At 37.1% G+C, this 25,675-nt stretch overlaps 2 protein-coding genes across 2 annotated transcripts; both read left to right on the forward strand.

The window, feature by feature from the left end:
- Nucleotides 1-9,280: 9,280 nt before the first annotated feature.
- Nucleotides 9,281-11,459, forward strand: LOC147539792 (uncharacterized). Its single transcript, XM_086644241.1, has 2 exons — nucleotides 9,281-10,904; nucleotides 11,207-11,459. The coding sequence occupies exons 1-2, from the start codon at nucleotides 9,839-9,841 to the stop codon at nucleotides 11,239-11,241; spliced, it is 1,101 nt and encodes a 366-aa protein (XP_086500367.1). The 5' UTR covers nucleotides 9,281-9,838; the 3' UTR covers nucleotides 11,242-11,459.
- Nucleotides 11,460-19,086: 7,627 nt separating this feature from the next.
- On the forward strand, nucleotides 19,087-24,867 carry LOC147539793 (zinc finger CCCH domain-containing protein 39-like). The gene is made up of 4 exons (XM_086643398.1): nucleotides 19,087-19,508; nucleotides 20,888-20,993; nucleotides 22,545-23,282; nucleotides 24,245-24,867. Exons 1-4 carry the CDS (start codon nucleotides 19,398-19,400, stop codon nucleotides 24,481-24,483), a joined length of 1,194 nt encoding a protein of 397 aa, XP_086499524.1. The 5' UTR covers nucleotides 19,087-19,397; the 3' UTR covers nucleotides 24,484-24,867.
- Nucleotides 24,868-25,675: the final 808 nt, after the last annotated feature.

The raw sequence follows: 25,675 nt of genomic DNA on the forward strand, positions 1-25,675 counted from the left end.
CATTATAAACCATGACCTTATTTAGACGTTTACACTACATTACGGTATATATAGGATTGCTAGATGAACACACTTGTAGTACATTCACACTACATTATGGTATATATAAGACTGCTAGATGAACACACAAGTAGTTCGTCTGTATTTACAGACTTTTCACATGATGACTGAGCTGGCAGAGTGAGTGCGGTAGGGTTTAATTTGTTGATAACCCATAATTATCCAACATTTCAAAAAAAAAAAAAAAAAATCCATTTGCACCTGCAGAATATTTGGTACTATAAATTGTACATGCAAACAAATCCAATGCTTGATCTAGTCATGTATACATATAAGGGTGTAAATCTGTTTGATTGATTGATTGCCCTGCATGTATACATGCAAAAGTTATGATTTCTTATTACATTGTCCTCTGGGAATTGTTATTTTAATACTCCATTAAAGAGAATATATTTGAGAGATTGATAGAGAGAGAGAGAGAGAGAGAGAGAGAGAGAGAGGCATCTACTGTTGTGGGGAGGCTTCTTTATTGATTATTTTCATGAAGAAAGAAAGAAAGAAAGTGTAAGTGGTGAGTTTCGATAAAGATAGTCGAAGCTGATAATGATGATGAAGAAAGGAGTCTTCGAGGTTATGTTTGACCATCTTTCGTTCCTTCCCTTTAACCCTTTCATGCCCCCCCTCTCTATACAAATTTCATTTCTCTCTCTACCTGTCTCTCACTAATTTCTTCTTTTCCTTTTCCTCTCTTCTATTTTTTTTTTCTTAAAAGCATAATTTATTAAGCTCTCTAATATCTTTACATTTACTTAATTATTTTCTTTGAAATGACACTAGTTTTATGTACCCATCTTGGGTTGAAAATATTTTCCAGACCCACAAATATTTGCCAAAAATAGGCATGAGGTCAACAAATTGGAAATAATGTTATGCTTCTCTGCTTTTTTCACATGAAACACAAGAAAAATATGTATAATGAACAAATATTTTAGGTAATATCATAGTTTATACTATAGTATAAAGAATACGTGATTAGTATAGAGAAAGAGAAAGAAAATCCAATACGACTATGATCGTTTCAATTGGGAGGGAGACAAAATTTTGTGGAACTATTTATCAAAAGAGCCTTCACTATGTAATATTATAAATGTATAAACAAATTTGCCAAATGTAAAATCGAATATGTTTTGATACATATAGTAACAATTATTGTTCTACAGAGAAATTACTAATAAAACTTAATTAGATGATGATATGTTTGAAAAAAAGAAATCCGATTTGAATCCTCTCTTGGTGTGATGAAATAATATAAATTTTACATTTAATGGATGGTCGAATACGTAGATTTTATCAAACAACGAGATGTGTGGGAGGAGATTTTAACTTCATTTTTACATATTTTATTGAGAGTTGGACACCTCCATCCATCATAGGACAAACAATCTCATATGCTACCATCTTCAATGATTCGCTTTCATCATCTTCACCTCAATGTCAAAAACCTAACTGATTTCAGCAGTTGGGATTCTTGTTACTAATGGAGAAGCAGACTAATTTTAGACCGGCCAGGCCAGGGGATTAGAAGAGCTATGTGAACTAAAAGTGGAATCACTAATCAAATATCTCGAAGAATGATAACTCTCCATGACAATACTGTACACGTCAACAGTTGGTAGCCTAAGTGGTTCCAAGGTGTTGACATAAACTTTCAAATGTAATGATTATCGTTGATCGTAGTCAATTTCTAAAAAAAAAACAGCGGACACAAATTAATTTTTCAACATACCTTTTCAAACTTTAATTTTTGGAGAATATAGAGATCTTTAATTTTTGTGTGTCTCCAATGCAAAACTCTAAACTTATCTTATTTACTTATGTGGCGTATTTATTTTTGTAAATAAATAATTTAGTTATTTAGAAAATATAGAAGACTTAATTTCTATTAGTTGAAAATCAAATATTGATGAGTTGGACGATTAGTGATACCTCAAGAAGATACTCTAGAAACAGAGTGCCCTCTTGAGATATCTCTATTCCACTCTTGACACGTCGTCTTAGAGATTTAAATAGAGTGTTGCATTGGAAAGAGTTTTTAAGAGAAACTTTAAAAATCATATGTTTGCACTCAGAGTTTCTGAGATTGAGTGTTGCATTGGAGATGCTCTAACATGATTATTGGAGATCGATTTCTACAATGATCCCTCTCGTTCTCTTACGAAATAACACCACTCAATTATTTTAACTTCAAAGACAATCTTATTGTCTTGAGCGTCGGAGAAGTTTTCGAGCTCCTTGCAAGTTTTTCCCCAAATTCAAAAGTAGCATGAGCGGGAGAAAGATTGATCGTGGTAACATCACAAATTCATTATTGTAATTGATATCAAATTGACAAATTTTAACTGTGGTGAATGAATAATTGATATGATGTAAAAGGCAAGATGTAATCCGACACAAAACGGATGGTCAGATTTGTGTGGCTTAGTGGATTCGTCTTAAATTTAATGAGAGAAGGCGAACAAAAAAACGTTTAGTACCGAGTTTGTCACAGTCACCATAAAACATTACGCTTTATTGAAGAGAGTTATGAACTCAAATTCATTGTTTGATTATATTCATGGAATAAGTGTAATTCTACATATGTGGTTCTCGTTTAAATAAACTTTTAGTGAGCCAAATATGCACAACGTTGATTAGCTGATGCAACCAAGTTTTTTTTTTGTTGCACGAGACAAATAAACTTGATCGGCCACACTTCTTTGTGCTTGCTTGCATACTCAGTTCACGATTCACAGGTTTAGACAATGGAAAAGCAAACCAGGAAAAGATAATTAATTAAATATATTGGTGTTTGAAATTAAGAAAAAAAAACTTGTTGAAAACGTTGATGATGTGAGATTTGCCTTCCATTTTCTTGGGTACTGTAAAAGAAAGGGTTCATTGGCAAACTGTAAAAGATGTAGTAAAAAATAAAAAGAAGGAAGTCAGTTTATTCGATTCCCTCCTTTTTCTCTCTTCCTTGGGAAACACTTCCATGCAATATGAGTATATGACCTAACCCTAACGTTCCCTTCAATCACGAATCTCTCTACTCTCTCTTTTCATCTATCTTACTATCTACCTAATGGTATTTTTGTACAACATACAATGAATTTGTGTGATTTGACATGTAAAACTAAGAGATTGAACTAAATAAAGTTTTATACAACTTCGAGCAAAAAATAAAATTAAATAAAGTTGTAGACTATTTTACCTACATCCGGTGGGCCGAACGTCATTGATGTGAGATGTCTGAAAAGAATTGCGGACATTTCAAATGTTCATAAGTATTTGTATTAAATATTTCAAAATGTCTATATTAACTTATTTGAGATATTTCAATTGTATTTCATTGTAGTTGTTATTTGTTTAGGACATTAAAATGTTCTCCGATGTCTTTGTTATACAATTGAGATACGTAATCACAGACATTTCAGGATATTGGTTTGAAATTTTAGTGTAAAATTGAGGAGCTTTCGGAGATAAGATGCCTTTGAAATGTTCTCCTCTTTCTATAAAGACCGAAGAACACCCACTAAATATAGAGACATCTCATGGATAATTATTTTCAATTTTTCTTTTATTGAGAATGGTGTTATTCTTGAAAAGTAAAAATATTTCATAAAGGTAACATATAGGACATACCAGTTTGACATATTGCATCATTGGTTGACACAAAGTTATCGATATGTAATGTAGCAGTTTTATCTTACTATTGAAAAACTTATCGAATCTATCTTCAAATGTCACTTTCCGTTATCTGTTGGTTGGACTGTACCAATGCCTTATGTTAAACATTGGTTTCATCTTTCCGACAATTTGAGTGTAACAACAGGTTCATCTTACCGACATAAATTTATCAGAATTTTCTTCGAATGTTCCTCGCTATCGGTATGATTGTGTCGATGCCTTATATTACACATTAGTTTCATTTTTCCGATAGTTTGAGTATAAAATTGGTTTCGTCTTACCGACAGAAACTAGTCAATACATTTGATCAACATGTGCTTATAAGAAAAGTGTGTGCCGGTAGACTAAAAATAAGAGTGCCACAGTGAAATATGAAAAGCGCCTCCATAATTAATGTATACTTGATTACAAAACCACCATTATTGTAGGAGCAAAGGATGGGGCGCCTAGAGGCACCCATTTGGCAATTCAAATCAGATATTTGTTGTAGCCGTTGCATTCCTCCATTTTCCAACTGGCACTTTCAATTCTAGTTTGAATGAAGGGTGGATATTTAGTCAATCCAACGGACCAGATATTTTACTACACTTTCTCTCTTCACTATATATTATGATATTTCCCGTTTTTTCATACTCATCACCTGAAATCCCACTTTCTCTTTCAACAACAAAAGAAAGAAAGAAAGAAATCCCACTTTCTAATTTAGGTTTTTTTTTTGTGTTTCTACTCACTTCTTCTCTCTGTGAAACGAATCACAAAACCACAACTGAAAAACCCTTCTGTTTCAACACAGGTATTTCTCGTAGTATACTTTTTAGGGTTTCTTGTGAATGAATGTATTTGGTGTATTTCTTTGAGGGTTTTAGTTTAATTGTTGAGATTGACTATCTTTTGATTCAACATTATTAGAAATATCAAATCTTACTAAGAAATCTGTATTTCTTGATAATATTTTTCCTCGGGGTTAATATTTCTGTGTTTCTTGATAATTGTTTGAGGGTTTTACAAGAAATCTGTATCTTTTTTTTTGAGGGGTTTCGTTTAATTGTTGAGATTAGAAATATCAAATCTTACCAAGAAATCTGTATTTCTTGATAATATTTCTGTGCACAAGTGAAAAATCAACCCTTGAAAATAAAATATGGGGAAGAAGAAGATTGAGATTGCAAAGATCAATGATAAGGAAAAGAGAAAGGTGACGTTTACTAAGAGACGTCAAGGGCTGTTCAAGAAGGCTGCCGATACTTGTTTAGAATGTGGTGGAGAAATTGCGGTGATTGCTTTCTCCGAGGCTGGTAATGTCTTCTCCTTCAGTAATACCTCAGTCGATTCTGTTATCGATCATTACATCGATGGAGTTGAAGTAGAAGAAGAAGAGAAAGAGGAGAGACATGCTCAGAAGAAGAGGAAGTTAACTGATGATTCTGGGTTTTGGTGGGAACATATTGATCCAAGCAAACTTGATTATGAGAGATTATCGTACCTGCGAAATGTATTGATGGGTTTGAAGGATAATGTCAGGAAAAGGCTTGAGGAACTTACCTCGTCATCTTCACATATGGTAGCCGCCACTCCTGCTCCATTATTATCCTCTTCGTTTATGGCAGCCAAACCTGTTGAATATTCTGCTAACCTCGCTGCTTCTACTAGTTTCGATATTCCTACTGCTTCTACTACTTTTGACATTCCTGCTGCTTCTACTAGTTTTGACATTCCTGCTGCTTCTACTACTTTCAATTTTCCTGCTTCTTCTTCTAGCACAAGTGCTACTGATTTCACTGCTAACAAAATGGAAGAAGAAGATCAATTGTTGTTCTTAACAGAAGAAGATCATTCGCTGTTCTTAACAGAAGAAGACTTTTCATTTTTAGCGAATGAAGCCGAATCCACTACCCCTGTTGCTTCTACTGACATTGCTTCTACATGTTTTGATATTCCTGCTGCTTCTTCTGCCACAAATGCAACTTCTTTCACTGCTATCGAAATGGGAGAAGAAGAAGATCATTCGCCATTCTTTACAGAAGAAGACTTTTCATTTTTAGCGAATGATGCCGAATCCAGTACCCCTGCTGCTGCTGCTTCTACTGACATTGCTTCTACATGTTTTGATATTCCTGCTGCTTCTTCTGCCACAAATGCTACTTCTTTCACTGCTATCGAAATGGGAGAAGAAGAAGAAGATCATTTGCTGTTCTTAACAGAAGAAGACTTTTCATTTTTAGCGAATGAAGATGAGTTTCCACTTATAACAGAGAGAGATGATTTTTTGTTCTTAGAGGAGGAAAATGATTTTCGTTGGCCATTGAAAGATGATGTATCTGATATCGATAACATTTTCAACGAAGCAGATGAAGAGGGGCAACAACTAGCTTCATTACTATGTGACATTCAAAGACAACTTCATGAATGAGATTGACCAATATTATTCATTGTTCAGTAATATTCGAAGACCATCTGATGGAAGGATATTGGCCAACTTGTTCATTCCTCTTTGATATTCTATGACCACTTGCTAAAGAGGATTGTTATTTTTTTGGGGCTGTTACAATTTTTTTGTTAATATAGTTGTCTTCAGTCCTTCAATTGAATTTGTTAATTGTTATACCATTTTTGTAGTTATAGACCTTCTGGTTAATGTAATTCATTGAAGCAATTCTCATTCATGTTGATTCAGATTATCACTTTCTTATCTTAATAAGAGTTCTTTTTTTTTTTTTGTTGTTCAATTTCATTCTTCTGTTTTTGTGTGTATATTTTTGTTAATATAGTTCACTTCAACCTTCAATTTGATTTTTTATTTGTTTAGTGTTATTCACCATTGATATCCTGTTGATTGATACTCTTATAGTACCACTTCAACCAGACCTCAGACTAGTTCAAGTCCGAGAGTATGCTTACTTTCTCGGACTCACCAGTCGAATTCTAACACAGTAAACTTTCTTAACTGGTTTTTATTAGCATTTTATTTCCTAATCACTCGATTTTGAAGGAAAGTTAGCTCTAACATGGGATTAAGAATGTGCCAGGACTTGATAATTTGGGCAGAAAGCGTGCCGAGTGACTGTAGCCTGGGCGTTTGGAGAGGAATTAGCATTATCCCACATTGTCTAGCGTTATAATTTGTGAAACAGCTAAATCTTGGACAATCCACAAAAACGAAAAAAAAGATACCAAAACAACAAAATTAACAATCATGATCTTATTAGTTTCGAACTCTGATCATACAAGATACACATGTATAACTTCTATCTAGAATTCAGGAACCAACAAGGTTAATATGATTTTCACAAATTTCATCCTCTATTCGACATTAGGATTCACAACGACTATGGCAGAAAACATCTTAAACTGTTTTAGACTCCGATAAAAGAAGCTTATAGTTCCATATGTTCATCCTCTGCTTAAGCTCATGGTAGCTCCATCTCTGCTGAATATACACCACAGTTGCAAACAGAACCAGAACCATCGGAACGGAAACCATATCAGGTTTGGAGATGAACCGGGTTGGAATTATACGCCCGTCGTTAAGAGAGTAAGGATCCAAGATAGGATCTCTTATGTTGTCATAGACATAGATTAGAACTCTCATTATAGTAAAACCAATGTAATAAGATTTACACAAAGATTTACCTTCGATCTTCCATATAAAATTTCCGATAATTTGAGGAAGCAAAAAGAAGTATTGTAGTGATACAACGAAGTTCTCGGTTTCCACCATCCAAGTCGACCTACGGGCACTGTTCATTCTTGAAGGTTTAAATCCTTCTGGTTCAAGCAACATTTGAGTGATGTTCATTCCTCGAAATATATGTGCAGTTATAAAGCCAAAGATAAGCAAAAACACGGTGATAACGAAAACCTTCTTATCGTTGAGGGGTTTTGCAGCGCCTGGAGTCTTGAGAGACATTATTTGGATTCGAGATCTTCGAACCTCAATGGAAAGCCTTATAGTGAATAAAAGAGCAGTAGGATAAAGGATCTCAGCAATGAGATATATAGCTCCCAAGAATGGGATGCTTTCAAGAACATAGGACGTGTCTTTATAAAATTCCGATACCTTCGACTTTAACAAGATCCCAGCATTAGCCGCCAAGAGCGGAAGGATATATCCGAAAACTTGAATACCAAGCATAGTAAGAGATATATATGGAGCAATATCATCTTTATTTCTGATATGTGACAGCTGCCTTCTTATCAAGAAAATCATAGCCACGAGCAATAAAACTCTTGCCCATGATTTGCATATGTAATCATAAGTGTTTGGAGGTTGATTTGGCTAAAATGCAGTGGGCCACCTTTATTTCTTTGGCTGGTGATTGATATCTTCACTGTCGGGTTTATCAACCAACGTGCAGTTTTGGGTGGGTACCCCTGCTGCTGCTGCTTCTACTGACATTCCTTCTACATGTTTTGATATTCCTGCTGCTTCTTCTGCCACAAATGTTACTTCTTTCACTGCTATCGAAATGGGAGAAGAAGAAGATCATTCGCTGTTCTTAACAGAAGAAGACTTTTCATTTTTAGCGAATGAAGCCGAATCCAGTACCCCTGTTGCTTCTACTGACATTGCTTCTACATGTTTTGATATTCCTGCTGCTTCTTCTGCCACAAATGCTACTTCTTTCACTGCTATCGAAATGGGAGAAGAAGAAGATCATTCACCATTCTTAACAGAAGAAGACTTTTCATTTTTAGCGAATGAAGACGAGTTTCCATTTATAGATTTTTCGTTGTTAGAGGAGGAAGATGATTTTTCGTTGTTGGTTCATTGAAGCAATTCTCTTTCATGTTGATTCAGATTATCAGTTTCTTATCTTAATAAGAGTTCTCTTTCTTTTGTTGTTCAATTTCATTCTTCTGTTTTTGTGCGTATATTTTTGTTAATATTGTTCACTTCAACCTTCAATATGATTTTTTATCTGTGAGTACCACTCTTATAGTTTTGTTTTGTGTAATTCACCATTCATATCTTGTCGAATGAGATTATCAGATTGGATGACATTAAAGTTCTTACGATCAATGCCTCCTAATTGATATTCTTGTTTAGGTTTTTGTAACTATTCTTGTTTAGCTTTCCTCTTGCTTAATTGATTAACAAGTTATTTCACATTTTCAACTGTTTCAAAGACATGATAGATATTATGACCTTGACATATGTCGCTGCTAGAGGCGTCTGCTTCTAACAAAAACTCCATTACAGGTACAATGGGTGCGGGTGTCCATATATTGGCGAGAACCTAATAGACGGTAAAATTTTATGGTGCGCAAGTTGCAAGGATGGACCTACAAAACAAAAGCCCGATAACTTGTCTCCTCCAGTGGTTGCAAGGTCAAATTAAGTATCTACATCGACTACTGATTTGGGGAAAAGGTCCGCTGTTAAAGAAGAAAGCAACTCAAATTCTAATGCTTTTAGTAAAAGATTTGGAGTCGTCAAAACAGTCCACACTTAGAGATTGTCAGACAGATATATCAAATGGCCTCCCAAAGGTTGTTTGTAGCACTTCATCAATGGATGGTGAGATAGCTGCCGATGAACAGACGGAGTGGAATGTGTTAGAAGTCTACTCCACTCGGCTAAACCGAGTGGGTTAGTCTATGGTTAGGAAAAGGATTCCTAGTATTATTAGGAGTCCTAGTGCTATTAGGATTGTTGTATTAGATAAGAGTTTAGAGAGTTTTATAGTTCTAAAACTTCTCCAATGTAAAACTATATAAGGAGTCCCATGCATAATGTAAAAGATAAGTTGTAAGTGTAATAAAGAAGGTATTTACCTATCTCTCTCTCTCTCTCACGATCAACTCTTCTCTATCATCTTCCTCTCTCGGCTTACTCACATATCTCCATCACCATACTCGGTTACAACCGAGAAGTGATAGTGTCAAACTCTCGGCATACCCGAGAGCATCAATCCACCATCCTCGGTTATAACCGAGTGTCATTCATCATCTTCCTCCTCGGGTTCAACCGAGAGCTATCCAAGTTATCATCCCTCTCGGTTCTCACCCGATCGTCTCCTCTATACCTCGACTTAACTCGAGTTATAATCATAAAGGTATTTATCGTTTCACATGGTATAAGAGCCTAAAGAATTCAATTTTTTTTTGAAAGATGACTACTCCCGAATCTTCGGAGATCTCTCAAATTAATCCTAACACCAATAGTGGGCCGTTTGATGTTCACCACTCGGATTCTCCTACTACTATTCTCATCACACCGCTTCTAACCGGTGACAATTACTCCTCATGGTCGCGAGGAATGACTAAGGCCTTAAGGGCTAAAGCTAAACTTGGTTTCGTTGATGGAAGCATTGAAAAACCCACCGATCCTAAGGAATTAGAATTATGGGGACGATGTAATGATCTCGTCTCTAGTTGGCTCATCAATTCCGTTGATCCACCTCTTCGTGATTCAATCTTATATGATGAATCGGCCTTTGATATATGGCACAATCTATATGATCGTTTTCACCAAAGCAATGCTCCCAAAATATTCCAATTAAAGAGAGCAATTTCTTGTCTCAAACAAGATAATTCCGATGTTTCCACATACTTTACCAAACTCAAGGCTCTTCAAGATGAACTCAACTCTTTGCTAATTACCGAGCCTTGTACATGTGGTCATGGTAGATCCTTGATTGATCGAACAAATCAAGATAGAGCTATGGAGTTTCTCCAAGGTCTTAATGACCGATTCTCGTCAATTAGGAGTCAAATCCTATTGATTGAACCCTTCCCATCAATCCTACGTATTCATTCCCTTATTAAACAAGAAGAGGTTCAACAAAATCTCATTACTCCTATGCATATCGACTCCAACAATGCTGCCCTTGCCGTTGGTAACAATGAATATAATCAAAACCGTTACAACGGTTCGGAGAGGCAACGCACAAAAAGACCTAGACCTTTTTGTGACAATTGCAAGATTCATGGTCATGACGTTACTTCTTGTTATAAGATACATGGTTATCCACCCAATTATGGCCAACGCAATCGAAATCGCACTCGAGAAGACCCTAGGGCCAACTCGGTTTTAGATCAAAGTATGGGGGTGCCTACAGCAACTTCTTTAACCAATGAACAATACCAAAACGTCCTTGCTCTCTTGGAACGATCTCAACAGCCCACATCTACTAATTCTAAGGGCGCCAACAAGGATCCTCTTGTCAACTTAACGGGTACGTATTCTTCCTCTTATCATCCTCCTTGGGTCATTGATTCGGGAGCCGCTAAACATATTTGTTCAAATCTTTCTCGATTTTCTTCTTATTCTCTTGCACCTCCGGATTTCTATGTTCGATTACCGGATGGTTCCCGAATCAAGGTTGATCATATTGGTACAATTTATTTCTCAAATAAATTTTATTTACAAGATGTGCTTCATATTCCATCTTTTCAATTTAATCTCTTATCTATTTCTCAAATATCTAAATCACTTCGTTGTACCGTCCTATTTGACCACAATTTGTGTGTTTTTCAGGACCGAACAACGAGGACGGAGATTGGGCATGGTAGTCTTCATGATGATCTTTACTTCCTTCGCACGGAGCGTCCCATCCTTTCGGTTTCAAGTTTAGATAGTTCTAGTCAAGAGTCTTTTCTTTTATGGCATTCCCGTTTGGGACACCCATCTTTTAGTCGTTTTCAATTTTTTAATTCTAAACTTCCATGTTTAAATTTTAAGTTTTTATCGAATAAAGTACCGTGCGATGTTTGTCCACTTTCTAAACAAACTAGGCTACCCTTTCCACTTAGTACTTCTTCTTCCTCTCATATATTTGAGTTAGTCCATGCGGATGTATGGGGACCTTTTCCGGTCCCATCTACCTCCGGATGTAGATATTTTTTAACCCTCGTCGACGATTTTTCACGTTGTACTTGGATTTTTCTTATGGATTCCAAATCCAATGCTAGCAAATTCATCACTAGTTTTTTTGATTATGTCTCCACGCAATTCAATTGCAAGATCAAAACCTTAAGATCGGACAATGGATCCGAATTCATGAATACATATTTACAAAATTGGTTCATTGATAAAGGAATCGTACACCAACGTAGTTGTACTTACACACCTCAACAAAACGGGGTGGTTGAACGAAAACACCGCCACATTCTTGAAGTGGCCCGTTCCATACGCCTTCAAGCGAATCTTCCTCTCCTTTTTTGGGGAGAATGTGTGTTAACGGCCGTTTATTTGATAAACAAGTTACCAACACCTAACCTAAAAGGTAAGTCTCCTCATGAAATCATTCTTGGATCTCCTCCAAATCTTTCCCATCTTCGTGTGTTTGGTTGCCTTTGTTTTGCCCGTATTCCCTTGGTCAAAACAAAGATGGATGCCCGCTCTTCCGCCGGTATATTTCTTGGTTATCCTAATGGACAAAAAGGATATCGTATTTACGACATCTCGACAAAACGAATTTTTATTTCACGAGATGTCACGTTTATAGAGAATCGGTTTCCGATGTCATCTTCTCCTCCGGTTGCACCGTCCTCTCATTACCCAACGCCACATCTGTCCATTGATGACAATGGCACTTTCAACTTTCCGGTCGACGTCCCTAAGGCCACTGTCCAGACGACGAACAGCAGCTTGGACGACGCTGCTGTTCCTGTCGAATCTGGACAGATTGACGACACAGGGGTGCCTACAGACACCCCTGCTAGTTCGTCTTCGGGTTCCCTACAGACCACCCCTTCGGGGGTGCCTGCAGAGTCCACCGAAGAGCTCCCTGTTCCAGGAGCGTCTTCTTCGTCGGTGCCTTCAGATGGATCTTCGTCATCTCCATCACCGACCGTCACTCCCGCCTCAGATTCGGCCGACGAGAACTCCGGTCGACCCAAAAGGGATCGCCGGCCACCAGCTCACCTTGCGGACTATGTATGCTCCAACACGAGTTCAATCAAATATCCACTTGAAAATTACTTCTCAATCAACTCGTTTTCCACTTCTCATCAACAATTTCTCTCTTCGGTTTTAACGACAACCGAACCTACCTCTTTCACTCAAGCAATGAAGTCCTCTCATTGGAAAGAAGCCATGGCCAAAGAAATTTCGGCCTTAGAAGAAAATAATACTTGGACAATTACAAGTCTACCACCTGGCAAGAAACCCATCGGTTGTAAATGGGTATACAAAATCAAATTTAAGTCCGATGGCTCCATTGAACGCTATAAAGCACGATTGGTAGCCAAAGGCTACACACAAATCGAAGGATTAGATTACAATGATACTTTTGCTCCAGTCGCTAAATTAGTTACTGTTCGTGTCCTTCTCTCTCTCGCCGCCATTAAAGGTTGGACTCTCCATCAATTGGATGTCAATAACGCCTTTCTTCAAGGCGATCTTCATGAAGAAGTTTACATGAAATTACCTCCCGGTTTTTCATCTCAGGGGGAGTCTAAAGTATGTCGTCTCCATAAGTCTCTCTATGGCCTCAAACAGGCCTCTCGACAATGGTTCTCAAAATTTTCCTCCGTTCTCATCGAACGGGGCTTTTCTCAGTCTAAAAGTGACTATTCTCTCTTTACTTTTAGATCTCACTCCACTCAAATCTATGTCCTAGTCTACGTAGACGACATAATTATCACGGGAAATAATGATCATGCTATTTCCCAGTTGAAAATATTTCTTAACAAGGCATTCTCCTTAAAAGATTTGGGCCGCCTACAATACTTCCTCGGAATTGAAGTATCTCGTTCTTCTCAAGGCATATTTCTATGTCAACGAAAATATGCACTTGACATTCTAAAAGATTCTGGACTAACCGCTGCACGTCCTTCGGAGTTCCCTATGGAACAAAAACTCCGACTCTCTCCAACCGACGGGATACCATTGGCCGATCCGTCAATTTACCGTCGTCTCATTGGTCGACTACTTTATCTAACGGTCACAAGACCGGACATAACTTTTGCAGTAAATAACCTCAGTCAATTCATGCAAACACCCAGTCAAGTACACCTAGACGCTGCTCATCGCGTACTACGATACTTGAAAGGAACACTTGATAAAGGAGTCTTCTTATCCGCAAACAGCTCTCTCCACATTACAGGATACTGTGATTCAGATTGGGCTGGTTGTCCTTCAACCCGTAGATCAACTACAGGATATTTTACAATGATTGGATCCAGTCCTCTTTCCTGGAAATCAAAGAAACAACCTACAGTTGCAAAATCTTCGGCAGAAGCAGAATATCGAGCTTTAGCCATTCTTACATGTGAATTACAATGGCTCAAGTATTTATTACTTGACTTTGGAATTGATCACTCTGACCCGATGACAGTTTACTGTGATAATCGGGCTGCTCTCCACATTGCTGACAACCCCGTCTTCCACGAACGTACCAAACACATTGAGATAGATTGCCACATCGTTCGTGAAAAGATCAAAGACAACGTCATTGCCACACGCTTCACCAGTTCAGATAATCAGTTAGCGGATATCTTCACAAAGCCACTTGGGGCAGAACCGTTCAAGAACATTATTGGCAAGTTAGGCGTTACTTCCATTCCCGCTCTAACTTGAGGGGGAGTGTTAGAAGTCTACTCCACTCGGCTAAACCGAGTGGGTTAGTCTATGGTTAGGAAAAGGATTCCTAGTATTATTAGGAGTCCTAGTGCTATTAGGATTGTTGTATTAGATAAGAGTTTAGAGAGTTTTATAGTTCTAAAACTTCTCCAATGTAAAACTATATAAGGAGTCCCATGCATAATGTAAAAGATAAGTTGTAAGTGTAATAAAGAAGGTATTTACCTATCTCTCTCTCTCTCTCACGATCAACTCTTCTCTATCATCTTCCTCTCTCGGCTTACTCACATATCTCCATCACCATACTCGGTTACAACCGAGAAGTGATAGTGTCAAACTCTCGGCATACCCGAGAGCATCAATCCACCATCCTCGGTTATAACCGAGTGTCATTCATCATCTTCCTCCTCGGGTTCAACCGAGAGCTATCCAAGTTATCATCCCTCTCGGTTCTCACCCGATCGTCTCCTCTATACCTCGACTTAACTCGAGTTATAATCATAAAGGTATTTATCGTTTCACAGAATGTACTACTGACCCTCTAACCTCACTACCGTCAGGGGAACCCACTTCATCTGATGATTTCTCCAATTCGAGGGGACTGTCTACCTCGAGATTGAAGTCACCCAGACAAGTTATACATGATGTGCAAAATGGAGTGGAAGACAAGGCACCAACTTCTGATAAGAGAAATTTGAACGTTTCAGAAGCTGCTAATTCATTATCTCTGCTTCATTTTTCTAATTGAAGAACGATGCATGGATGGGTTGGCCGTGTTTGGTTATATCTAATCGTGTCTTAATTTTGCTTGCTGTTAACTTCAACTTTAAACTTTGAGTCCAGTAACCCTGTCGTCCAGTAATAGGGGTATTTATACTGAGATGTTTCTATGACACAGGGTCTGATACCCTGAAGATGGCCTGATTCTCCATTTTTATGATTTCAGGTTTTTCGACTGCAAGTTGATAATAGGATTCCTATTAAGAGTTGGTTTGACAGTCCATCTGACAGGATGCTAATCACATTACTTCCTTTTTCTAGAGACTTTGGTTGATGCAGATGATGCTCGTCCAATCATTGCCAGATTCCACAATGAAGAGTAGCAGCTAACTTTCAGCAAATTGCAGTTAGTCGATCAGACGAACCCTTGTCTCCAAATACACACAACTTATTGAATCTCTTATTGATGGAAAAACTAAAAATTAAGAAAAGTATAGTTGATTCTTCTTTTAGGGTTGGTTCAGGTAATACTTGCCATTCGATTTGTCTCGTTCTTCTCCTTGCAGAATGTCCCTGCAGTAGAGTTGTAACTATGTGTCAAATTAAACTTTAGCTGCTTTGTTTGTGTGTTTCTTTTCTTTTCCTTGTGTTTGTGCAGTAGAGCATTAACATTAACTTCTCATTGGCAAATTCAGCACCGAACTTGTTGGCTCAGCAGCAGATGCTCTCCTGCCGCTGATCCTTTGCGAACAATTTGTAAACCAGGTAATCATCATGAAGTTCTTAAAACTTGTTTGATTGCTTAATGATGATTCCTATGAGATAGTTCAAGATTTTTCTACCCCAAAGTCATGTCATAAACCTAGAATCAGGTGTAGGTAGTGTTTTCAACTGGAACACTTTTTTTTTTCAATCGATACACCTCAAGATATGGACTAAAAAAAGATTACTTGAATAAGATCGTTATTGACTATATTTCTGCAGAGATTACGACATGAGTTCATTGAGAGATAGACAAATTCTGCTCTGCAATCAAGACAGCGGAATGCTTTGGAGGCTCTTACGAGCTCAAACCAACTTTCGTCTTCTCTCAACAGGATGAACTACCAGAAATTCAGAAAGAATCTCTATAGCTTCCTGATAGAAGTCCGTGGTTTTTTGAGAACAATGTGATGGTATGTACCTAACTACCTACTCTTTGGATTAAACTTATTTTAGTCTGGTAAACTCTATAGCTAGCTTGCCATGTCTCAAATGATAAGCGAGAGACTTGTCCAAAATTACATAGTTTAGATTATATAGAGGTTCATTCGTAAAAGATGATCAAAATGCACGCCAAATGTTGCATCTATAAACAGAAAAGGAATGGTATCATGCTTTCACTCTCTAAACCTATGTACCGACAAAAAAGAAGTCTCGTGTTTTCTTGTTACAAGCTTTGTTAATGTTACAATTTCCTTCTCCTTCTGATTTTTTCAAGTCCGATCTGAAATCTGACTTGTCTGAATAGCTGATTTAGGTTGGTTTTAGGTCCATTAGATTTAGACAATTCAGATTCTACGAGTTAGACTCAGACAAAGAGAAAGAAAAAAAACAACTGTAATCTGGATTTTTTTAGTTATATGCAGACTGCAGTTATACTCAGATACAGTACAAAATCTCATTTTGTTCATGGGATGAGTACCCCACCAAGTGTCCGCGAATGTTTGGCACACATCATGTGTGACACATGGTTGCCTTCAATGGCCGAAACAATTGAACTCGGTGTCCATGAAAAATGGGATTGAAAACAATCTTAATCAAGGAGAAAAATTTGCTCGGAGGAATGTTATCTCAGTCATGGTACTATGACTGACAAAAAAATTTAGTGGTAAAGGATTTGCAAATAACGATTAACCTTGTTATATGCAGGTGTAGAAAGCGAGCATGTGCTTGTGCTCCAGATTCTGGACTGATTGAAGTTTGTGTTAGCTTTCACTGATGTCCATGAAGTGCTGCTCGATCTAACCAACGATTTCAATGCAGCAAGTCAGCAATATCCAGAAATGTGATGCATATTTTCTTCTTGTTTGACATTGGATACTTGGAATCGTGTTTAGAATATAGATATATGAATGATTTGTGAGTGTTTTTGATGATTTGTGAATGTTTTTTATAGGATTAATTTGAAATCATGAGATCAGTGCAATTGTGGAAGTTATTAAAAAAAATGTTTTTAAACTCAGTAGGGAGGACTTTTATTGCGCCGTTACTATAGTAGAGACAGTTTCTTAAGCGCCGGGACCAAAAAATAAAATATCGACTTTCGTGTTGTTATGAAAAATTTAAAAAACCGACACAAATAACGAACATCAAAGAAGGTTTTTTAGTCGTCGCTCCTAACTGTCGGTAATAATGTCACCGTCTTCATCGCTAAATTGTTATTTTTCGTAGTGCCACCACCACCAACTACCATCTTCAATTCTACGTCCATCACCATGTTAAGAGGAAGATGGTGCCATGATGCATGATGAAGGAGATGGTGGTTTTGGTGGTAGTTGATAGACAAGATGAAGTTGGTGGTGGTTGATGGTGAAGGAGAAGATGGTTGTTAGTGGAGGTACTTAGACTTACTGGTGTGGTAATTGTGGTGGAAGTCAGTAATTGGGGCGGTTGTTAAATATTCTTTGACATACCTCAATAAATTTGCTCACCATTAATAAATAATAAAGTGCAACCATTTTCGGTGCAGTACAAAAATTGTAGTTTCAAAACAAGAGATATTTTAGACAAATTAGGGTTTACACCTCAAACTTTTTTGTAACTAATGTGTCAGTTTGTTGATTTCAACAAAAAAAAAATGTCTCAGTTTGTTCTTTGTATTTTAAAAAAAAGGGTTATTTCACTAATGGCCCCCAATTTTATGACCAGCTTCCCGCCTGGCTCCCTAAATTAGCAAAAATACTCATATGGCCCCCTTTTCTGTTATCTTTAACTGTCCGTTACTCTCACTCCTCCACCTCATTTCCTCTCTCTGCCAAGTCACATACAATGCCACATCATCATCTTCTCCGGCAAGGGGTCGCCCGGCCGGCCAAATTTCCGGCCGGCGACCTTCAAACATAAAAAAAAAAGTTTTTTTTTCTCTCTCCTCTCTCTCTCTAATTTTTTTATTTTCTTTTTCTTTCCCCTCTCTTTCTAGATCTAGAGGGAGAGAGGGATCTGTTCAAGGTCGTTCAAGGTCTGTTCAAGGTCGTTCAAGGTCTGTTCAAGGTCGTTCAAGGTCTGTTCAGACCTTGAACGGATCCCTCTCTCTCTAGATCTAGAGAGAGAGGGGAAAGAAAAAGAAAAAAAAATTAGAGAGAGGAGAGAGATTTTTTTTTTTTTTTTTTTATGTTTGAAGGTCGCCGGCCGGAAATTTGGCCGGCCAGCGACCCCTTGTCGGAGAAGATGATGATGTGACATTGTAGGTGACTTGGCAGAGAGAGGAAATGAGGTGGAGGAGTGAGAGTAACGGACAGTTAAAGATAACGGAAAAAGGGAGCCATATGGGTATTTTTGCTAATTTAGGGGACCAGGCGGGAAGCTGGTCACAAAGTTGGAGGCCATGAACCCTAAAAAAAATAACGTACTCTCAATAGTAACTTCTATTTTGGAACTTCTTACTTTTTTTTTTTTGAACTTTGTAACTTATTACTTGTAAGACGACCTTTAATTGATGAAGCTAAAATATTTCGAACTTTTATTGTAAGTTTCGTTTTATTGTTAATTTGGTGGTTAGGCTCGATACATGAGAGGTATGAGTTCGACCGTTGAGTCGGTCCCAAGCGGGAAATGGTCAAAGGAAGTGCTAACAATGACTGGACCGGACCAAATTATTTGGCACACAATGATTTTGGGTGCCTGATCGAGTCCGCCCAATAAACTTAAGGACCGCGGTCGGTCCTCCGACTGGACCGAGTCATTTGGCAGACAATGACTTTTGATGTCCGACCAAGTCCGACCGATGAAGTTAAGCCCCGCGGCCGGTCCGACCGATGAAGTTAAGCCCCGCGGCCGGTCCGACCACAACCGGACCGAGTCCAGCCCCTAGTGTCTACTACCAGTTTCGTGTTCGGAGGCTTTTTTTTCCCAGCCCTATATGGAAGTTCTTTACTCATCTCTCTGTCTAGAACCCTAGTAAAACCCCCAAAAGCTGAAACTCCATAGCTCTTCCCGCAATTTTCCAAATCTTTCTATAACCAGTCGGAGGGGTTCAGGAATTTAGCTCAGTACTCAATTTCTGTTTCATTTTTCGGATTCTACTATTGTTATCTGTTAGAGATATTCATTTTTCCTCTTTGAAGTATGAAAATTTCATCTTTTTCTTACAGTTTAGTGCATGAATTCAAAGTTAGGGTTAAAGATATGATAAAGATTAAATATTCAAAATTAGTTACCAAAAATGCCTCTAGGTCAAAGAGAAGGCGATAAAAGTGATTCAAGGTTTTATGGAATTGAGACAGAATTTGATGCCGACATGGCTCAAGTTATGGCTTTCAATCTTTCTAATTTGGTTAGTTCATTTCTACTCTCTCCCTATTCTTTTGTTCGAAAAAGATTTGATTTTTATGTATAATTTGTTTGTAATTATGAAGTCTAAACTTGCTAAAACAAGAAATTCTGGCATCTTATTATAGTAAGGGAGAAGATAGAATCATAGTCGAAGTTAAGAATTATAATGCATACTCTTTCTGTACAACTTGTGAATAGGTTCTTGTCTAGTTAAAAGTTTACTTGTGCATCATGGCTGTGTAATTTGTAAAGCCTTCTGGATTCAAATTCTTCTGAAAGACAATGTTTTTATCCTAAAATTTGTAGTTCTTGAAATTGAAGTAGAAATAGATCTAAGGATTCCTTCCTTAGCACATGTTGCGCTTCAGTTTTCGGTGCTCCAAATATGGATGTTTTACTCTACAAAATGAGTCTCTTTCGCCCTTCTGGAAGTGGCTTTTCTCCTACATTTGAGATTGTCCCTTAGGGACGTGTTTACCATGTCTTAGAGGTTTATTTGTTTGTAAGTATGGTGGCTAATTAGGCAACAAAATTTCAGCTACGTTGGCTGGCCTGTTGTATATGCTTGTTTTGGTTGTGTGGATGGTCAGTAAGCATACCTAGATTGATTGGCGTTGGTTTTTAATGGTGGAAATGGATCTTCGTTTTCTTTAAAATGCTTTCACCTACACTTTGTTATTTCTATATTAAGAAGATTTAAGTACTAATAGGCGTACTCGACATAGCTTTCTTATATTGTCTAGTTTATGTTGTTGTGGGCTTTCATGCCAATTTCGTGGTTGTTTCTCCAACATGTGAAACTTTTAGATTCATTATGTACTTTATGATTTTGTGTCCTTGTGTTGTATATTATGGTAATACATGATTATGTATACCTTATGGTGGATAATTTGCCACTCATATCTCAAGTGGACAAGCTGATACTCAGCTTCTAGGCTTCTTTTTGTTGTGTGAATTGTCAGTAAGCTCACCTATATTAATCAATGATGGTATACTACCGTGGAAATGGAATTACATTCTCTCGTATGCTGTCATCTATATTTTATTTTTCATATATTTGTACATAAATTCCCAAGTTAAAGGTACATTCGTACACATTGAATGAGTTTAATTCCTTATGTGCTTTCCATCATAGAAATTTATAGTACATTTGAAGCTAGACCTAAATTTAGGTTGCACTTTGTGTGGTTACCTTTTCCCAACTTCTGATTAGTGATAATATGATTTGGCCACTTATTCCTTTGCTCCTCTTTTTTCTAAAGTTGTTGTTATGCGAGAGAATCCATTTGGTCATTGGGGTTTCATGTTTTATGATGAATCACAAACTTCCATTATCGCCCGTGTTGTTATATTTTGGTGGTAACAATTTTTGTTTCACAGAATGCAAATATATGGACATGTACGTTTTCTGGTAGCCAATTAGCCACTCACATGTCAGAAGCTTTAGCTGGTAGTATCTGCTATGCCTGTTTACTTTGTGGGAATGGTCAGTAAGCTTGCCTATTTACTGATGCCGGTATGTTATAGTGAAAATGGTTCTCATTTTCTCTGAAATGCTGTCACCTAAATTTGTAATTCTTATACATAATGTGAGAGAGCTAAATGGGCCTTCGTGTTCCATTCAAATGATTTCTGTCTCTGTACCCTTCAATACTTGTTTACAAGTTCTCTTTGTGGTTCGGTGCTGCAGAAGGATTATAGCATATATCTGGCTTCTCGATATTTAATAGGTAATTGTTTATAGGCAGTTGAATTTTACTTGTCTTGTCAAATATAACATAATAATTGACGCAATTAGTGTAGGTAGTTGAATTTTAATTTTAAAAATGGAAAATAATTTACTTATCAAATATAACATATGTCTGTCAACCCGGGCCGATATTTAGTTCATACCGAATTGTTTTTACGTAGTTGAATTTTACTTGTTTAGTCAAATATAACATATGCTTGTCAAATATAACATATGTCTTGTCAAAGACACCATATGTCTTGTCAAATATAACATCATAATTGATGCAATCAGTGTAGGTAGTTGAATTTACTAGTTAAAAGTAGAAAGAAATTTACTTGTTAAATATAACATATGTCTGTCTGCCCAATATTTAATAGGTTCCGAATCGTTTATAGGTAGTTGAATTTTACTTGTCTTGACAAATATATCAAATGTCTTGTCAAATTTAACATTATAATTGACGCTATTAGTGTAGGTACTTGAATTTTACCTGTTACAGCATATCATAATCGGTACAGACTGCATCTGTAACTTCTAATCTGTTGTAGGATAGTGACATACTCAAACTGGAATCGACCCATTGACGCACCTTTAGAACAGACTATTATATGATAGGAGCATCTTCGGTTGATGTTCTCATATTTAAACAACAAAATCTCATCCCGTCAAGTTGACTATACTTGCTTCTGTCTATTGATATGTTTTGTTAACCTCCGCCGCAAAATTTTCCAGAGTTGCCTCGGCGCATGTTAGGATAAACCATTAATACGGTTATTTTTGTCAAAAAGATTAAGGGTTCTCAATAGAATCAAATAATCATAAATTTACCTATTTAATCCTTATTAGAGTCCAAACCCACAAATAGGGTTTTGGGTTTTGCCTTTTTTAAGTGATTGCTAGGGTTTTCCAAATTTCCGTTGGTCCTTTATAAACCTTTCTTCATAAACTGTAGATTCGGGTTTTAGGGTTCTCAGTTTTCCTTCATAAACTTCATATTTGACTGAAAATGGAGGGAATATTTCTGATCAAGTTTCGCTTCGATTGAAGTGGGTCTTTATTTTTCATCGATTCAGTATCTGGGGTTTGTAGATTTCGCTTGAAATCTTAATTTGTACTCTTTTTGCAGCATTAATCTTTGCCAATTTCTTTCAGGTATACAGTCTTTTCAGCTTATATCCCCTTATATGGGTTTTGGTTATTTTGATTTTGGTGGTATAGGACTTTAGAGTTTTTTTTGTTTGTTGTTTTGATTATTCAGAAATATAGAACCCTAATCTTCAGCCCAATTCTTCCCTCCCATTTCAGGAGGAAACGATTCATCTAGATTCTGGCCTCAAATGTCAAACGAGAATGAACAACAAAACCCAACCAACAATCCTCATTTCCCTCCTTGCAAAAGACCTAGAGCTTTTGTTGATACCCCATTTAATTCACTTCAAAATCAGCCAATGAACCGAAGAATGCCAATTCAAAACCGTCCTGTTAACCCTCCTGTTAACCCTCCTGTTAACAAAGGACTTGGTAAACTTTTCTTCAAGACTCGACTTTGCGCAAAATTTGATCTAGGCATCTGCCCATATGGAAATAACTGCCATTTTGCCCATGGAATTGAAGATATTCATCAACCCCCACCTAATTGGCAACAAATTGTTGCCTCACATGAAGAAAAACGAATAACGGGCAATTGGGAAGAAGATAAAAAAATAATTGCTAGGATGAAACTGTGCAAGAAGTTCTGTAATGGGGAAGAATGTCCATATGGGGATAGATGTAATTTCCTCCATAAGGATCTGTCTAGGTATAGGGAAGATCCAGCAAGGTTTAGAGCAAGTTCGGCGATAAGTATTGGTACTACAGGTTCTCCTGTTAGTTATGTAAGTGGATCCAAACAACCAGAGTTTAATGGGGTACTGAATCCTGGTGCTGCTCTTAACTGGGGAGTTCCAAAACCAGTCTTTTGGAAGACAAGGATTTGTAATAATTGGGAAACAACAGGTCAATGTATGTACGGAGAAAAGTGTCACTATGCTCATGGACTAGCAGGTATACTTAGAGAACTTATTTGATTTTTTAAGATGCTTTTGTAATTTATATTGATTATGAGTAGTATGATCCTAAGTATGTTCTGACGCAAATTGTTAAGGTCTGTAATTAGGCCATAAGGATTTAGAAAGAGTTTTCATATGGACATGAATATCAAGCAGTTGCGGAGTAAACCTTGAGTCTCGTTGACTTGACTCGATTAACTTGATAGAGTTTTCACCGACTTATATGTATTTAACATATCTTATATATACAATTTTCTTGATACATATGTTAAGCTCGAACAATAGCTTTTTTACATAATTAGTAATTTGGAGTGCCATCTATAGTATTTAACCAATTTAAGGTCATATATTCTTTTGTTCTTGGTAGAGGAAGAACTGTAATGTTAAAGGCGCATATCAGACATTCATTATATTTTGATCTAGTAGAACGTGAGTTATTCTTTAGTGTGCTATATGTTTGTATGATTTGCATAGATACATTTGTACATTTTTTTAGTCTATTGTCCTTTAAAACTTATTTTCCGCTTTGGCCGTTATTAAGTTTCTCCATGTGCGTGATAGTGAATTGAATATGCACAATAGGCCATTTTTTCTCGACGTCTAATTATGATTGGAAGCGAATTAATATCCATGTATAGCAAATAGGTTTTCGTATCTGTTCAATTTGATAGCTTCTTAATTTGATTTTGAGTCTAGTAACGTGCATTAAAGTGTCTACCGATAAAACCCACCTTTGGAAAGTTTGTCGGAACAACTTTAGTTTTATACTCTTTATCTTTCAATAACTAAGCGGTTATGGGTTTACTTATCAATTTCGCGACTGTGTAAATTGTTTTCGTAGTGTTACTCGACACTCTTCCTGCATTACTTTTGATAACCTGTGGTATTATCTGCGACTTACCTATCTTTTGTTATTCAACCATGAACATCATCAATACAATGTTGCTTCAATTACAGAACTACAAAATTATGGCGGCCAAATTGAAGCGGAATGGAACAATTCAAGCATGGCTTCACCAAAATGCCTTAACTCTGCCATTGCAGCACCAAGTGATCCAGGGATAGGATCTCCTATTAAATATCAAGTCAAGAACGAGAAGTGGTTGTCGAAATGGAAAGGAGTGAAGAAGATCAGTTCCGTTTATGCTGATTGGATTGATGATATGCCATTACCAGCGTCCGATGACGAAAATTAAGGTCTGATTTTCAATTAGAAGTTAGGGTCTGATTCGTAATTCTATATCAGCATACTTTTAACTTTTGGGTATCTTTAAGCACATTTTTGAGCACTATATTTGTTTTGGCAAACATACTTTTTGGGGTTTTGAATCAGTTTTATTCAGTGATTGGAATCAGTTTTATTCAGTGAGGGTGGTATTGAATAGACAGATTGATTGATTGATAAATAGGTGATTCTTTGAGAAACTAGATTTTGGATTTTGTTCACCAATATCTGGGTGACTAAATTGTAAACAATTTTGAATTGCCTGCTTATATTTGTTTCTCTATTCAATTGTAAAGGGAAATAATGTAATTGCAGTTCATATTGGATTCTCCATAAGCATATTTCTTGATTTCAATATCTTGAAACTTGGGAAACTCCAACTGCCAACAGATGGGGGTGAATATTAGTCAGACTGGACTATTTTTCACCTAATTCGACCAAGCAAAACTTCAGTTTCATGGGGCACCTTACTCTTGCTTCAGATCTATCAAATGGATATCAATAGCTACGGTTAGCCATTGTTAACAGAAATGCCAATGAGAAAGACTCTTGGTGAGAATGTCAGCCAAGCGATCCTGTGACAGAACAAATTTGATAAGAAGAGAACCATCGGTTACCTTTTTCCTAACAAAGTGGTAATCCATCGCAATGGGCTTAGATTTACCATGAAACATCGGGTTCGCAATCATTTGAATCGCACTCTTGTTGTCGCTGAAAATTCGAGCAGGTGAAGTCACTGAGATACCAAGTTCCCTGAGAACAAAATTGATCCATGTCAAGTCAACAGTCGTAGTAGCAGCAACAACTCGATATTCAACTTCAGAGCTTGAGACGAGAGATTGTGAGCTGCTTCTTCGCACTACAAGCAAATAAATTTGAGCCAGGAAAAATAGAAAAACCAGTAGTGGAGCGACGAGTGTCAGGGTACGTCATCAGAGTACGCCAAAAGAGAATTATTGGAAGAATCCTTATAAATTGGTAAGCCGAGATGAACAGCTGCCTTCAGATAGCAAAGAATTTGTTTCACCGCTTGAAAGAGGTCCTCAGTCGGGGCATGCCTAAACTAACATGCGATGTTAACGGAGAACGCGATATCGGGTTTGGTTATACTGAAAAGAACCAACAATATTCGGTATAAGGTGAGATCTCTGAAGGGAACCCCA

Source organism: Eschscholzia californica, unplaced genomic scaffold (assembly GCF_041429995.1).
Source record: "Eschscholzia californica isolate CP2 unplaced genomic scaffold, dmEscCali1.0.p SCAF_5, whole genome shotgun sequence".
Classification (NCBI taxonomy): Eukaryota; Viridiplantae; Streptophyta; class Magnoliopsida; order Ranunculales; family Papaveraceae; genus Eschscholzia; species Eschscholzia californica.

What these genes read in the sequence shown, in the direction of transcription:
- LOC147539792 (XM_086644241.1), top strand. Translation starts at nt 9,839, where the DNA reads ATGACTACTCCCGAATCTTCGGAGATCTCTCAAATTAATCCTAACACC. An exon ending in TCCTCTTGTCAACTTAACGG is followed by an intron (nt 10,905 to 11,206) that starts GTACGTATTCTT and finishes TGTGTTTTTCAG; the next exon opens with GACCGAACAACGAGGACGGA.
- LOC147539793 (XM_086643398.1), top strand. Translation starts at nt 19,398, where the DNA reads ATGCCTCTAGGTCAAAGAGAAGGCGATAAAAGTGATTCAAGGTTTTAT. An exon ending in CTTTCAATCTTTCTAATTTG is followed by an intron (nt 19,509 to 20,887) that starts GTTAGTTCATTT and finishes TTTGTTTCACAG; the next exon opens with AATGCAAATATATGGACATG. An exon ending in CTGTTTACTTTGTGGGAATG is followed by an intron (nt 20,994 to 22,544) that starts GTCAGTAAGCTT and finishes CTCCCATTTCAG; the next exon opens with GAGGAAACGATTCATCTAGA.